Source organism: Stomoxys calcitrans, chromosome 3 (genome assembly GCF_963082655.1).
Source record: "Stomoxys calcitrans chromosome 3, idStoCalc2.1, whole genome shotgun sequence".
In the NCBI taxonomy this organism is placed as follows: Eukaryota; Metazoa; Arthropoda; class Insecta; order Diptera; family Muscidae; genus Stomoxys; species Stomoxys calcitrans.
In genome coordinates this window covers 14,660,982-14,675,763 of record NC_081554.1, presented here as the reverse complement: position 1 = coordinate 14,675,763, position 14,782 = coordinate 14,660,982, and the positions used below count along the sequence as shown (strand labels likewise).

At 37.1% G+C, this 14,782-nt stretch overlaps 1 protein-coding gene across 3 annotated transcripts in view; it reads left to right on the top strand.

Annotated features, from left to right (window-relative positions):
• The first annotated feature begins 9,833 nt into the window (after positions 1–9,833).
• LOC106095486 (cullin-3) overlaps positions 9,834–14,782 on the top strand; it is a 35,257-nt gene continuing 30,308 nt past the window's right edge. The window contains exons 1-2 of one of the 3 annotated variants that reach the window (XM_059365917.1): positions 9,834–10,139; positions 11,042–11,714. In XM_059365917.1, the coding sequence (XP_059221900.1) occupies positions 11,655–11,714 (60 nt within the window). In that variant the 5' untranslated portion in view covers positions 9,834–10,139; positions 11,042–11,654. Of the gene's footprint in view, positions 10,140–10,522; positions 10,631–11,041; positions 11,715–14,782 lie in introns of those variants that run through there. The other 2 variants (XM_059365918.1, XM_059365919.1) reach the window with 2 other exon arrangements.

Sequence of the window (14,782 nt, the reverse complement as noted above, 5' to 3'; positions counted from 1 at the left end):
CCACCAAATCTTCAGCCACATTGTTCACTACATACACGCATGAGATGGGTAAGGAGTGATAGTCAAAAACGTGACGATTCATCCAAGTGAGCGGCGATTGCATCCAAATCACCAATTTATAGATAAGTATCCACCGCCCAGAAGCCTCTAGGTGGATCTTCAAAATCCAAAGCAAGGGGTTCAGCGCGACAAGAGTGAACGTCTAGATCAAGTCCATAAAGGTCTGGACAAGATTCATGCAGACAAGGTAGCAGATGCGGTGCATAGCTACAGGCTGAATGTTGTCCTTGGCGAACGACCGCCACCCATCGCACCTGGAGAAATTGAACGTCGTGCCGCATATCGACACCACTTGCTAGAGAAATTTTAACATGACAGTATACCTCACAAATGAAGCCAGGATTAGTAAGAGGTTAACCACTGTGACGAAGAGAGGCGCTGCTAGTTATATAGGCAACAACAACACAAAAGTCGGTTTAAGGATTGCGAAATGTGGACAACAAATAAACACTGGCCTTAGCAACAGACGAATTTTGTGTAAACAAATACCCGAAGAGTATAAAAAGGGCAAAGCCAGCTTGAGAAGGGGCAGTGAAGTGTAGTTGTTCCAGTATCCAGATAAGTGGAGTGCAAAAAGACTTTAGTGTGCTGAGCCTGAGTGGCAGAGCCTGTAGATTAACATAGTCGCCAGCGTTTTGCCCGGTGTCCACTAGACATAGGAGCCGCTGAGCCAGTGATCACGCGAACCGTCACCCCTTAAGCTTGAGCCGTCCCACGCCGTGAGTGAATCTCGCTGAGCCCGCGAATACACCCACGTGCCGTCTTCCCACGACCATCACCCCGTGACTTAGTGCCGTATTCCCGTCGTGAGTAAATCACGTCTCTGGAACCAACATAGCCAGCATCTCGACCTTGTCCTTCAGACATAAGAGCCGCTGAGCCCATGAACGCAAACTCGTGCCATCGACCTGCAACCGCCTCACCGCGACTTAGCAGCATATCCACGCCGTGCGCGAATCACGACGCAGTTCTCCTTCTAGAATCTAAATCTAAACCGATTACACCTAGATTAAGTACTAGCTATCAAATAAAACTCATTGAAAACAATACTAACCGCCTTTTCTCTCTCTGTCACTGACACAAATAAATTTCTGTGACTGACCCTGCACCCGGTGAGCTGTACCCCCATCAACCAGAGGTAAACTCGTCCTTACACCACCGCTGAAAAATTGTCTAATGTTCACGCCAGGATTTGAACCCAGGCGTACGGCTTCATAGGCGGACATGCTTAGCTCTGCGTCAAGGTGACCCCTGCGCGCAGTTATGCATGCGCAGACGCGGAGCACCAATGCTTGGCCAATCCCATGGCAGCCGGTTGTACGTACCAGATTGACCCGATGGAGTTCTTCAATGGCAAGGGCTGCCGCCTCAGTGTTCAAAACACTGCTACAACAACAACCAATGCTTTGCACTTAGTGAGTGAGTATGAGCGTACGCTCCGGATAAGTCATCACGTGGCAAGGGCTGCCGCCTTAGTGGATATCAAATTCATACTCTACTCCCATAAACAATATTTGAGCTACATGTGTAGTTTAGGGGTAGTTTCTGAGGTAAAACGTCCCTGAAAATCTTGGCCATAAAACAGATATCAGCCTCCTTTAAGCCTTTTTGTCATAATTCACAAATATGTCCAGTTTGAGGCGTATGCAGGGTGGGGCGGCCACCCACGTATTTTGCTCTGAAAATATATGAGCATCATACTCTACTTTCAAATTTCTTTTATTTAAGCCCCAATTGCCAATGGTTTAGGGAGAGTTTATGGGGTGAGACGACCCCCCAACACTTGGCCTCAAAATTTAATATCAAATTTGATTTCTACTATCAAATACCTATTATTTATTGCCATAGCAGGCAAACATGGCCGGTTTGGAAGAAGTTTAGGGGACGGATCCAGAAATAATATCAGCGTCCTGCTGGAGCACGATTTTGTTTGAGTCCTATTAAGTCCAGCATTTTGAAGGTGGCTATCAAGATATTCAGGGCAACGGGTCTCATTCAGATCCACACTAATTTTTTTTGTATTGGTTATCTCCATTCAAAATCATATTTCAAAGTTACCTCTTGGATACCACATTTTTAAAGTTTCGCCGGCCCTCCTGTCTCCATCCCAATTTGAGGGTGAAAAGTGTTCGCTCCTACCAAAGATCTTTTATTGCTGTTCTATTCTATCCTGATGGACCTTCATTTTTTACTGTAAATTTCTTGTTTTGGATAGGATGGAGGGAGGGCGATTGTCCTCTGACACGTACTTTCATTCGAATACAAAATAATCTCGATCGTCCTACATGACAGTTTGGTGTTGTTTTTATTGAGAGGAGAGGTTCGGCCCCCCCGACGCTAAGACCCAAAAGACATTTTTTTGAGATCTTTATTGTCGATATCTACATGTCCGGCTGAACGGCAGTACAGCAGGGCGCGGCCCAGATATTGAATCGTTATATCCACATTAGATTCGAACTCTACTGCCATAGACCTTTTGTTTAATTCCCATATTATCCAGATCGAACTACACGTCTTATTGAAGCGTATTAAGTGGGTGGGCCGGTCCCAGACTCTGTCAAATGTGCATATCAGTTTCGTAATCAACTCGCAAAAACATTTCATTTTATACCCATATTGTGACGTTTGAGAGAGACCGTTCCACCTTGGGAAAAATTCTTATAACAGATGTTTACTCAACTTCCAAACACCTTTCATTTGATACCCATATTGTTCCAATCGTAAAATACGTCCTGTTGAGGGGTTTTTGGGTGGGTGGGGGCGCCTCAGACCCCAAGGAATACGTTTTTATAACAGCTTTTGACTATACTTTTAAATACCTTTCATATGTCGGTGGCCCCCACCGACATATTAACCCTCAGGCACCAAGGAAAACATTTTTATTTCAGAATTGTACTCTACTTATAAATACCTTTCATTTGATACCCATATTGGCTAAAGCGGTAACAGTGTCCTGTTGGGTGGTGTTTTTGGTGGGTAAAATTAACTTTTATGTCAGTTTTGTATTCTACTTTTAAATACCTTTCATTTGGTACCCATATTGCCCAAAGCGGTGAAAGAGACCTGTTTGGGGGGTTTTTCGGGGATGGGGGGACCCCTCTGAACACTTAGGGTGAAATTTGTATACCAAGTTCGTACTCTACTCTTAAATACCTTTCGTTTGATACCCATATTGTCCCAATCGGCAAACATGTCCGTTCGGGTGGGTTTTAGGATGGGGCGTCCTCCCAGGTTATTTGACCCCAACATTTGATACTAATTTCGTGTTTTTGGGGTACCATAAGGTGGCATACAAAATTTCTCTTAAATCGATGCACCCATCTTCGAGATCTGGCGTTTTTGAAAATTGAAGTAAGGGGGAGGGTCCGTCCCCCTTCGGATATCAAAAAATGTGGTACTTTGCCATATGTGAAAATTTCATGAAAATCGGTTCAGCCGGGACAGACAAACAAACAGAGGGCAGCAATTTAATTTTTATATAATAGAAAATAAGGGAAATTTTTGGACAGCCATATTTGTATGAGATACAAATTTATTAATCGTCCCAGTCCAACTTTCTCAAAGTTCGTCCGATTGCAATAACATCGTCATTTGATTACGAAATTTCGAACGAGGAATTCTCTTATGACTCCCGTTACTACTGTTGAATTTTTTACAATTCGGTTTAGATTTATATAAATTTAAATGCCAGATTCTTGCTCTACTTCTAAGGCCCTTTAACTCCCGAGAGACCTACCTGTCCGTTTGTGGTCCTTTTGGAGGTGGTCTTTGGGATAGCCAATAATTGGTTTTCACAAAATAAAATTGGTTTCAAGTTTTATTGCCTATGGCAACCCTATCTTCAAACGAGTTAAAAAGAAAAAAGTTACAAACACACACACACCATATCCAAGTGCTCTGAACAACATCATAAGCGAACCAAACAACTTACCAAAGAGCTAGCGCGTCTAGGAAAGCAGGATGAAGCATACCAGTACACAACCACACAACAATTCACTCCTTTGATAGAAGTGTGAGGGAAATGATTTTCCAAAGGGCTCTAAATGGAGCACGCTTTATGTTTTTTACAAAACAAATGACTCAGGGGACAAATGAAGGAAGCCCAAAGAGCTTTGTAGTTAATAACAATAACAACAATAGTCCGACTACTGTAATATAATTTACCAACACAAAGGTGCACTTAAAAGCATTACGAGTCACACATGCACACGTGAACTCACAGAGAGAAAGAGAGAGAGAGGGAGAGAGGATAAGCAGGGATTTCATAACTTTGTGCATGGTCATTGAGACCGTGACAATTACAAAGCACCGTTTAATCCCTAACTGTTGAACCTTTATGGTGCTAATGTGCTCCCTATGGTTCAACTGGGGCTAATCAGTGTGTAATTATATATGAGGTGGCCTGAGAGAAAAAGAGAAGAAAGTGGGTACTCTTAAAAAGGCAAAGGCGTTGTGAGGTAAATAAATGACTTAATTGTTGAAACACATTTTAGTGAATGAAATTTAAAGTGGAAAATAGTGGGTAAGGTTTACCAAAAAGATTGACAACATTTTCTATAGAAACAAAATGTTGACAAAATTTTCTATAGAAACAAAATTTTGACAAAATTTTCTATAGAAACAAATTTTTGACAAAATTTTCTATAGAAACAAATTTTTGACAAAATTTTCTATAGAAACAAATTTTTGACAAAATTTTCTATAGAAACAAATTTTTGACAAAATTTTCTATAGAAACAAAATTTTGACAAAATTTTCTATAGAAACAAAATTTTGACAAAATTTTGGCAAAATTTTCTATAGAAACGAAATTTTGACAAAATTTTCTATACAAACAAAATTTTGACAAAATTTTCTATACAAACACAATTTTGACAAAATTTTCTATAAAAACAAAATTTTGACAAGATCTTCTATAGAAACAAAATTTTGACAAAATTTTCTATAGAAACAAAATTTTGACAAAATTTTCTATAGAAACAAAATTTTGACAAAATTTTCTATAGAAACAAAATTTTGACAAAATTTTCTATAGAAACAAAATTTTGACAAAATTTTCTATATAAACAAAATTTTGACAAAATTTTCTATAGAAACAAAATTTTGACAAAATTTTCTATAGAAACAAAGTTTTGACAAAATTTTCTACAGAAACAAAATTTTGACAAAATTTTCTTTAGAAACAAAATTTTGACAAAATTTTCTATAGAAACAAAATTTTGACAAAATTTTCTATAGAAACAAAATTTTGACAAAATTTTCTATAGAAACAAAATTTTGACAAAATTTTCTATAGAAACAAAGTTTTGACAAAATTTTCTATAGAAACAAAGTTTTGACAAAATTTTCTATAGAAACAAAATTTTGACAAAATTTTCTATAGAAACAAAATTTTCTATAGAAACAAAATTTTGACAAAATTTTCTATACAAACAAAATTTTGACAAAATTTTCTATACAAACAAAATTTTGACAAAATTTTCTATAAAAACAAAATTTTGACAAGATCTTCTATAGAAACAAAATTTTGACAAAATTTTCTATAGAAACAAAATTTTGACAAAATTTTCTATAGAAACAAAATTTTGACAAAATTTTCTATAGAAACAAAATTTTGACAAAATTTTCTATAGAAACAAAATTTTGACAAAATTTTCTATAGAAACAAAATTTTGACAAAATTTTCTATAGAAACAAAATTTTCTATAGAAACAAAATTTTGACAAAATTTTCTATAGAAACAAAGTTTTGACAAAATTTTCTATAGAAACAAAGTTTTGACAAAATTTTCTATAGAAACAAAATTTTGACAAAATTTTCTATAGAAACAAAATTTTGACAAAATTTTCTATAGAAACAAAATTTTGACAAAATTTTCTATAGAAACAAAATTTTGACAAAATTTTCTATAGAAACAAAATTTTGACAAAATTTTCTATAGAAACAAAATTTTGACAAAATTTTCTATAGAAACAAAATTTTGACAACATTTTCTATAGAAACAAAGTTTTGACAAAATTTTCTATAGAAACAAAGTTTTGACAAAATTTTCTATAGAAACAAAGTTTTGAAAAAAAATTTCTATAGAAACAAAATTTTGACAAAATTTTCTATAGAAACAAAATTTTGACAAAATTTTCTATAGAAACAAAATTTTGACAAAATTTTCTATAGAAACAAAATTTTGACAAAATTTTGACAAAATTTTCTATAGAAACAAAATTTTGACAAAATTTTCTATAGAAACAAAATTTTGACAAAATTTTGTACAGAAACAAAATTTTGACAAAATTTTCTACAGAAACAAAATTTTGACAAAATTTTCTATAGAAACAAAATTTTCTATAGAAACAAAATTTTTACAAAATTTTCTAAAGACATAAAATTTTGAAAATAATTTTTAAAGAAAAAAATTTAAATTTTTTCTTTATAAAATATCTCTTTTTAAACCTTTATTCCCATTTAATATCATAATCCATCTCCTTAATACCAAAAAAATTATAACTATTCCAAATTACGCTTATATTGAATTTTCAACTGCCTCACCAAATAAGCCATCATCTCACCCCACTGTTTTAAATTCCTTAGAATAAGAGGCACATTTGTTTTGCCTCTTGGGGTGTATGGCAATGTTAAGAACACAAATTCCAACACGCAGGGTATACACGTACCTTTGGCTTTCATCTTCGTCCATTGAACTTTGCCTCCTACTCTCTTCCTAAACTCACTTAAAATGTTTCTACTTTCGAAAACTATTTGAGATATTTGTAAGTGTTCCTTTTTTGTGGCTTTAACAAAGTTATTTTAAGGACTCAGATACTTTTTGAGCGGAAGCAAGGTATTTCACTTTTAAAATATTCGTGTTCAGCAATCTTGTCACAATGTGGTTCGTTGTTTTGCATGTTCGGTGTGCTCGATTGCCATTGGTTTGAAAAAAAAAGTTGACACAACTTTACCAACCAAAGGAAGTCAACAAGTGGAGGTAAAAGTTTTTAACAACAGCTTCCAAATGGCCTTAATGATGTACCATTTTCCACAAGAAAGTAGTGTTTATACCTGCTTGAGCATCAGCATCAACGGCTTGGTTCTCTTTATAACCTCAGCAACATCTTTAGCTCTGAATAGCCCAGGTTCGCCACGACCGAGGCTTGGTTGTCTCACTTAGAATGAGTTTTGTTTTCGTCTTATCTAATGTAAGGTGCTCCACAAATTGTCTACAAAAATTGTCGTTCCGGATGCAGGATATGTTAACCACCTAAGGCTATTGCGACTAGGCTCGTGTTTCCCGGTGGGTAACTGAGAGATTACACTGTTAACCACAGTGTATTGTCACCTAAGCCTGTGTTGCGGTTTATTAGTTAACTTATCGACCATGGGCTGATCTCATCACCTCTTTGGCCGAGAAATTTGATCTTATGGCAGGTTGTAGCCATGATGAAAACCTTCTCGGCACTGAGAACATCAGTAATGGGGAATTTTTTCGGATTGACATACGTTCGATGAAGCTCTATGATCATAGGACTGTGTTCAGAGTGACAATCTTCCCCGCAACTATCGTAATGTATGGCAAACTGAAGCAGGATTCCATAATCCTGGTTGAGGAGTCGTCGTTTATAGCGCAGAACAGGGTATTGTCTATCACGGGAATCTGCCCTTTCTAAAATTGTAAGCTACATCAACAATAAACTACAATTTGATCCCCAATCCCATGGCAGCCGATGGAGTTCTTCATCGGCAAGGGCTGCCGATGAAGTATTTAACACACTGCTACAACAACAACAATTTGATCCCTCTAGGTCTGTCTTTACACTGAAACGACCCAGCTCACAACAAGAAGCTGTTCAAGGATCAATACATATGTTGTTATTATGTGAGACTTAAAAAAGACTACAACAAGCAAGTAATTTCAATACATACCTGTTTGAGAGAAATTTTTTGGAGAAAAGTTAAAATGGAAAAAACATCACGTAGGTTTATGCGCGAAACCACAACACAAGAATTATACTAGTGAACACTTTATTTTCTTTTATCAAAATTCCTTTATTTCTGTCATTTTGTATCCATTTGTTTAAGTTACTTTGACAATTTATTTATTAAAGTTGATTTCACAATTTATTCTACAATAGTTGCTTTGACAATTTATCTTTTAACTCTTCTTAGTTGTAACGCCTTTGTTTTGTTTTGTCGTTTGGTTTAACAAATCGCTTGGTGTTTATACCCCTTTGTTTTTAGAACACCCATCGATTATGGTATCACTGGTTAATAATCGATATATCGATTTTTCTAACCACACCAAAAGTTGAATAATCGATAAGTCGGTAGTCGACTTTTATGGTAACTTTACAAGGCTCATTCTCCTTGGAAAGGCCAAAACAGAATGAGAGCGTGTGTCGAATGATAGCAATCTCCTATGGTGATATGTAAACATGACATAAGTGATTGTTTTTTACATTGGTGAGAAAAAAAATTCATTTTGCTGTGCCAATCGACCATTGTTTCTAACACTGACAGATTTTGACGTTGGTCAAAAATCAAATGTTAACAATATGTGCACGCCACATATAAGAAAAAGTCAGAAAATAATAATTATTTGCGTAATGAATATTTTTCAAAAATTTTTTCCATTACTGCTAGCAGTTACATTGCGAATGCGAACGTTGCAATATGGAGATATTTTACGTCTTGCTTTGGAAAAGAGGAAAACACGGCGAAAAAGACAAGTAATGTTATTTTAACATATAAGAAAAAGCCAGAAAATAATAATTATTTGCGTAATGAATATTTTTCAAAAATTTTTTCCATTACTGCTAGCAGTTACATTGCGAATGCGAACATTGCAATATGGAGATATTTTAGGTCTTGCTTTGGAAAAGAGGAAAACACGGCGAAAAAGACAAGTAATGTTATTTTAAATGCAAATTTGCTTCTATATTTTTCTGTTGTATGCATGAAAATGATGAACGAAACTCATGCCAGGTAAACAAACTATTGACGCCGTTATAAAAAACTCACTGAACGGCGGCGCCATCATCTTAATAAACTATTGGGTTGCCCAAAAAGTAATTGCGGATTTTTCATATAGTCGGCGTTGACAAATTTTTTCACAGCTTGTGACTCTGTAATTGCATTCTTTCTTGTTGTTGTTGTTGTAGTAGCAGTGTGTGGTACACTGAGGCGGCAGCCCTTGCCGATGAAGGAATTTATGGGGTCAATCCGGTACATACAACCGGCTGCCATGGGATCGATTCTTTCTTCTGTCAGTTATCAGCTGTTGCTTTTAGCTTGCTTTAGAAAAAAGTGTAAAAAAGTATATTTGATTAAAGTTCATTCTAAGGTTTATTAATTTACTTTCTTTTAAAAAATCCGCAATTACTTTTTGGGCAACAAACACAAAACTGTACTTTTGTCCATTATTGTGAAATAACAACCTTTTAGAATCCCATTGCCAATGATAATAAACAATAGTTTTACTCATTTTATGCCAAATACGTCGTTTGGTATGTACCGGATTGATGAATTCATCGGGTCAATCCGGTACATACCAACAACCGGCTGTCATAAGATTGATGATGTGTACATGTGACGCATAAACTTTCATTTTCACCAATACCATTACAATGACGACACATTATGATATGCCATGTAAACTCAGCATTAGAACATGATATCAACGATAATTGTTGTTCCTGGCATCACTGGTTTATAATCGATAGCTCGATATTTACTAACCAAACAAAAAGTCGAATAATCGATAAGTCGACTTTTAGATTGCCTAGAAGGGACACATAAAAAAGACAAAAATTAAATTATATGTAAAAAACTAGTAAAATAAAGTATATTAGACGGCTAAGAATTTGCTAAAAGTCTCAAATAACCTAAGAAAAATCGAACATTAGAATATTTCGCCGGATATTGCCAGTCATTTGTTGCGTTAAAAAAAAAAAACTTTCTTTTGTTTGTGTCGAATACACCAGGACAGACTTTATAGTGTGTAAGATTTTGAACAACTAAAAGAGTCAAGAAAAGAAAGAATTTGTTGCAGGAGGTAGCAAAATATGCAAAAGCTCCGCAGAAACAAGGTATGAACAAGAATCTGACAAAAATAAGCAAGAAAAAATAGTTATGTTTTGTTTATTGTACCAAAAATGATGATGAACATGATGATGATGAGGATGAGCATGAACAGGGGACAACATACAACATATGGAAGTTAGGGAAAAAGTACTAAAAATCTAAAATGACAGTTCAGACTACAGGGTGCATGGTGTGGCATGGTGTGGCATGGAGAATTTTGTAGAAATATTACTAATAAATTTCTTAAAATTTTTAAGAAAATGTTTAAAGTATTACGTTATTTTATAAAAATGCAGTACACTTTTTATTTTATGCGCTTTTAATCTCAACAATTCTTTGTTTACATGCCCGGCTGTGGATATTTTTTTTTCATGCTGTTGGCATCTCTTTTTTTGGTATTTTTCAATTGCTCTTTCGTCACTGGTCCGTACATTCATTTCTACTGCAAAAATGAGCACCATTCACGTAAATATCTTAAAAAACTAATTATTTAACGGTAAACCCCCAAAAAAGTATTAATTTATGTAAAAGAAATTACACCAAAAAGAGTTTTTATCATTTTACAACTAGGGTGGCCTAGTCTCAGTATTTGTGCGGACTTGGCATAGAGGAAGAATGACAGCAAAAAAAAAAAAAAAGGAAAATTGAAATATGTGACGATGACAGTGATATTGCCATTTATTGTTGCGTCCGTCCAATGTCCAATCCAAGCAAGACAACATAGGCCCCACTAGACCATTAACATGCATACAGGCACACATACTCCTGTCGCTTGTCTTGTTGCTCTTATTGGCAATTATTACAAGACCGCTATAATTGTTATGTGAAAGAAATGTTTTTGCATTGCTTTTGTTTCCGATTTTAATTTGTACCCATTCTTTTCTTTTCACATGTCACCTCTTTCCAGGATCATTGACAAGTTAACTGAGTAAGCATCGAGCAGAGCAATTGTAGCAAACCATTTGCCAAGACCCCCTTTCTTTCGAAATAAGCCAAGACAGGGTCGGTGGAGAAAGGCGGTTTTGCAGTTCAACAGTTCTGTCAGAAAAACAACAGCAAACAGCATCATCTCACCGTTGGACTACTAATAGTAATGCTCTTAAGCAAAAAAATCTGCTTTGTAATTGTGTGAGCGATAAGGCCAACGCCATAGACGCTGCCGCCACTGAAGACTACGACGAAAACAACATCAGAAATTGTATGTGAAAGAAAAACACAATTGTACAACATCAATATCTTAGCGAAAGAAAACAATTGCCAGCCATCGTTGTTGCTGTTGTTGTTGCTGGTGGTATTTGGCCGTCTTTAGCCGTAAACGTAACATTAGCAACATTACATCTGTACCCAAATATTTTAGTGGATCTTCCGGGTGTTTGTTCATCTAGCAGACTTGGAAGACTTTGCGAGCTACCACTGCTTGGTTTTGCGGAGCAAGCAAGTGCTTAATCGGGAAGAGAGCTATAGCTCCATCGCTTAGTTAAGCTGATAAAGTGGAGGAAAATTGTCGACGTCTACAGACAATGAACATCAGGGGTAGCGCTCCTAAAAAGGAGGGAAAGATGCGTATACGCGCTTTTCCGGTAAGTAATCTCTTTTTTTGTAATTCTCTTTTTATAATTTTCTAACAAAAAATCCCAAACAAGCAATGGGAGATGACAGCTGATCGGTTTAAATTTAGGTCTAACAATGAATATAAAATGTTTAACTTTGAACAGTCGTCTTTCGTCAAAACGAATACGCACTACGGCTACTATTATTGCAAAAAATAAGGATGACTTTTCAGGGTTCATTAGGTTTAAAAGCTACGGAGAATTAGATGCTAGCAATATTCCAATCGTGATTATGATATCTTCAGTTTTATGTTAAGGTGTTGTTGTCGTGGCAGTGTGTTGTACATTGAGGCGAAGGCAGCCCTTGCCGGTGAAGGACTCTTTCAATTCGGTACGTACAACCGGCTGCCATGGGATTGGATGTTAAGTCTTACCTTGTAGCTCGAAAATGATCTATTTTCTTATTTAAACCGGGATTCGAGTGAGGTCATACTCAAAGTATCTTTCCCAAAAAGTAATTGCGGATTTTTTAAAAGAAAGTAAATGCGTTTTTAATAAAACTTAGAATGATCTTTAATCAAATATACTTTTTTACACTTTTTTTCTAAAGCAAGCTAAAAGTAACAGCTGATAACTGACAGAAGAAAGAATGCAATTACAGAGTCACAAGCTGTGAAAAAATTTGTCAACGCCGACTATATGAAAAATTCGCAATTACTTTTTGGGCAACCCAATATATTGGTTTCGACTTGCCTTTACATCGAGATCGAACTATTTAACCTTTCCTCCGTATCCTTCGCCAGTGTCCTTCTGCTCTTCTAGTTATCGCCTTGATGTTGTTGTAGCCACATTTTCATGTAAATGTGGCGATCCTTGTCAAGCTTCTGTAGGTGAAAAAGCCTGTTCCGGGCCAAAGAACCGATCGGCACGGGAACAGTGTGGCTATTGGTTATTTTAAGGCGCTAATAACTCATCTTGTCATATCGATAAACATAGGCACTCAGTATTTGTGCAAGAGCCGGTGCCGCCCGGCTTCTCACTAAGACTCTCCGCGATATCGCTGATTGTCCTCGAATGCCGTTGCAGCCATTCCGTATGGAGCATTCCACTATCCCCAACCTGTGAACACGCCCGGTAGCTCGCAGCTAAGCTTTTCGTGAAAGCAATGAACGGCACACAGATCGGACCCCGGTGCTCCAACCTGCGTGGTGCTTACAGGTGTCCCGTGCCGGGGTCGCCTTGATATTGGAGAGTTTCACCATAGACTCTAACACGCAAACCGTGAGGAAGCCAGAGAGAGACGGCACTGTTAATAGACTACTCTTTGTTCTGCACCGAAAACGACGTCAGCTCGACAAGGATTATGGGAACCTGCTCAAGTTCGCCCAACATTTCAATAGTCTACGAGGTTTGATGAGCTTTACAACATTGCGAACGATTATCTACCTCGCCACCGACCACATTCCCTTAAACATTGAGCTACGTTGGCTGAATGACTTAATTGTCTCTGAACGCCGAACACTTGTCAACCAGAAAAAGGCGGACTGGTAGAGCATAAAAAACCACACTGAAGACATATTCCGTAGAAAGTCGCCCCTGGGATATTCGCAAGGCAGCGAAAGTTTTCCAACCAATCATAATGGAGGCAACCGCCCACTTCATTTAAGGTAGTAAGATTAGCAGAGCGACGTGATGAGATTCCAAGCAAAATGGGGACAAGTGAATTTAAACGGGAGTTTGACAGGTTGTCCAAAAACACAAGCGGAATATGTATTTGGTAAAGGAAAAAAAGGATCAGGTGCCAGTAAACTTTTTTCAACAGTAAAATCTCTTAATAAGGCGTGATGAATACTAGAAAAGTCGCGATAGACTTCAATGGACAACAGATACCGTGCCCGAAACTCATTGAAGGCTATTTTGAAAGACAATTTGTCGAGTACCCAACGAGAACAAGACGAAAAGAAGCATTCTAAGTGAGATTTGGAAAGCCAAAGCTGGAAATAACATTTCCTAATGAATACCCAAAATGTATACACGATAGTTTTTGTTGTTGTCGTAGCAGCCACATTTTCTCTTATTCTCGTTCTACTCCAAAAGACCGATTGCCGCTGTAAAATGACGGCCATTGGTAATTTAAAGGCGTCAATAACTCTTCTTGTCATGTAGAGCATCATAGGCATTCAATATTTATCTAAGGAGCCAGTGCTGCCCGACCTTGATACCGCTGATTGTCCGCGCCTGCAGTTGTAGCTTCTCCGTATTGAGCGTTTTCCTATGCGCAACTTGTGGAATTGTAGTAGCGCGCAGCAATAGACGTTAATACACGTGTAGTTGTCTTATGACATGTCACTTTAGTATTCACATTAAATTTAAAAAAAAAATTCAAAAAAATTGTTAAAATTTTGGGAATAGTGCTTTAATCATAAATTTGTGGAAACAATTTATTTTGGTGTTGCTTTCATTTGACTAACAACAAAAATAGCTGATTTCTTTAGGTTTTTGTCAGAAGGAATGTTTTAAGATCTGATCTGACCAGTTACGGGTCGTATCAGCAATACAATGTCATGATTTCTTAGCACATGACGTCCTGTTCAGCGAAATACTTGTCCACAGATGCAACCAGTCCATCCCTCAATTGCGCAGTCATTGTAGAAAGCGCTCACCCCACCAGCGAACTCGAGGAGGAGGAGTCCGAACGGCGCGCGGCGTATCGACACCACTTTGTAAAGAAGTTTTAACATGGCAGGATACCTTACAAAGGTAGACAGCATTAGTAAGGGGATAATCACCCCAGAAAATTTTGTTGATGTTCACGCCGGTATTTGAACCCAGGACATACTATCCTCTGCACCACGGTGGTCTCCTATATGAAACCACAGCCCAGATATCTCCCACAATCCGAGAGTAATCTTTGTTGTTACACACCCAACAAACAACGCAAAGGCCTAAGATTGAGCATAACATTCAGCATTTCTTTGTACCTTCTCGATCCAACTGTTAAGGAATCAATTATCAAGAGCCCGAAGCCACACCAGACAGCCCAGAAGCCTTAAGGTAGATCTACATGATCAAGAGCGTGAAGTTCAGCGCTACAAGAG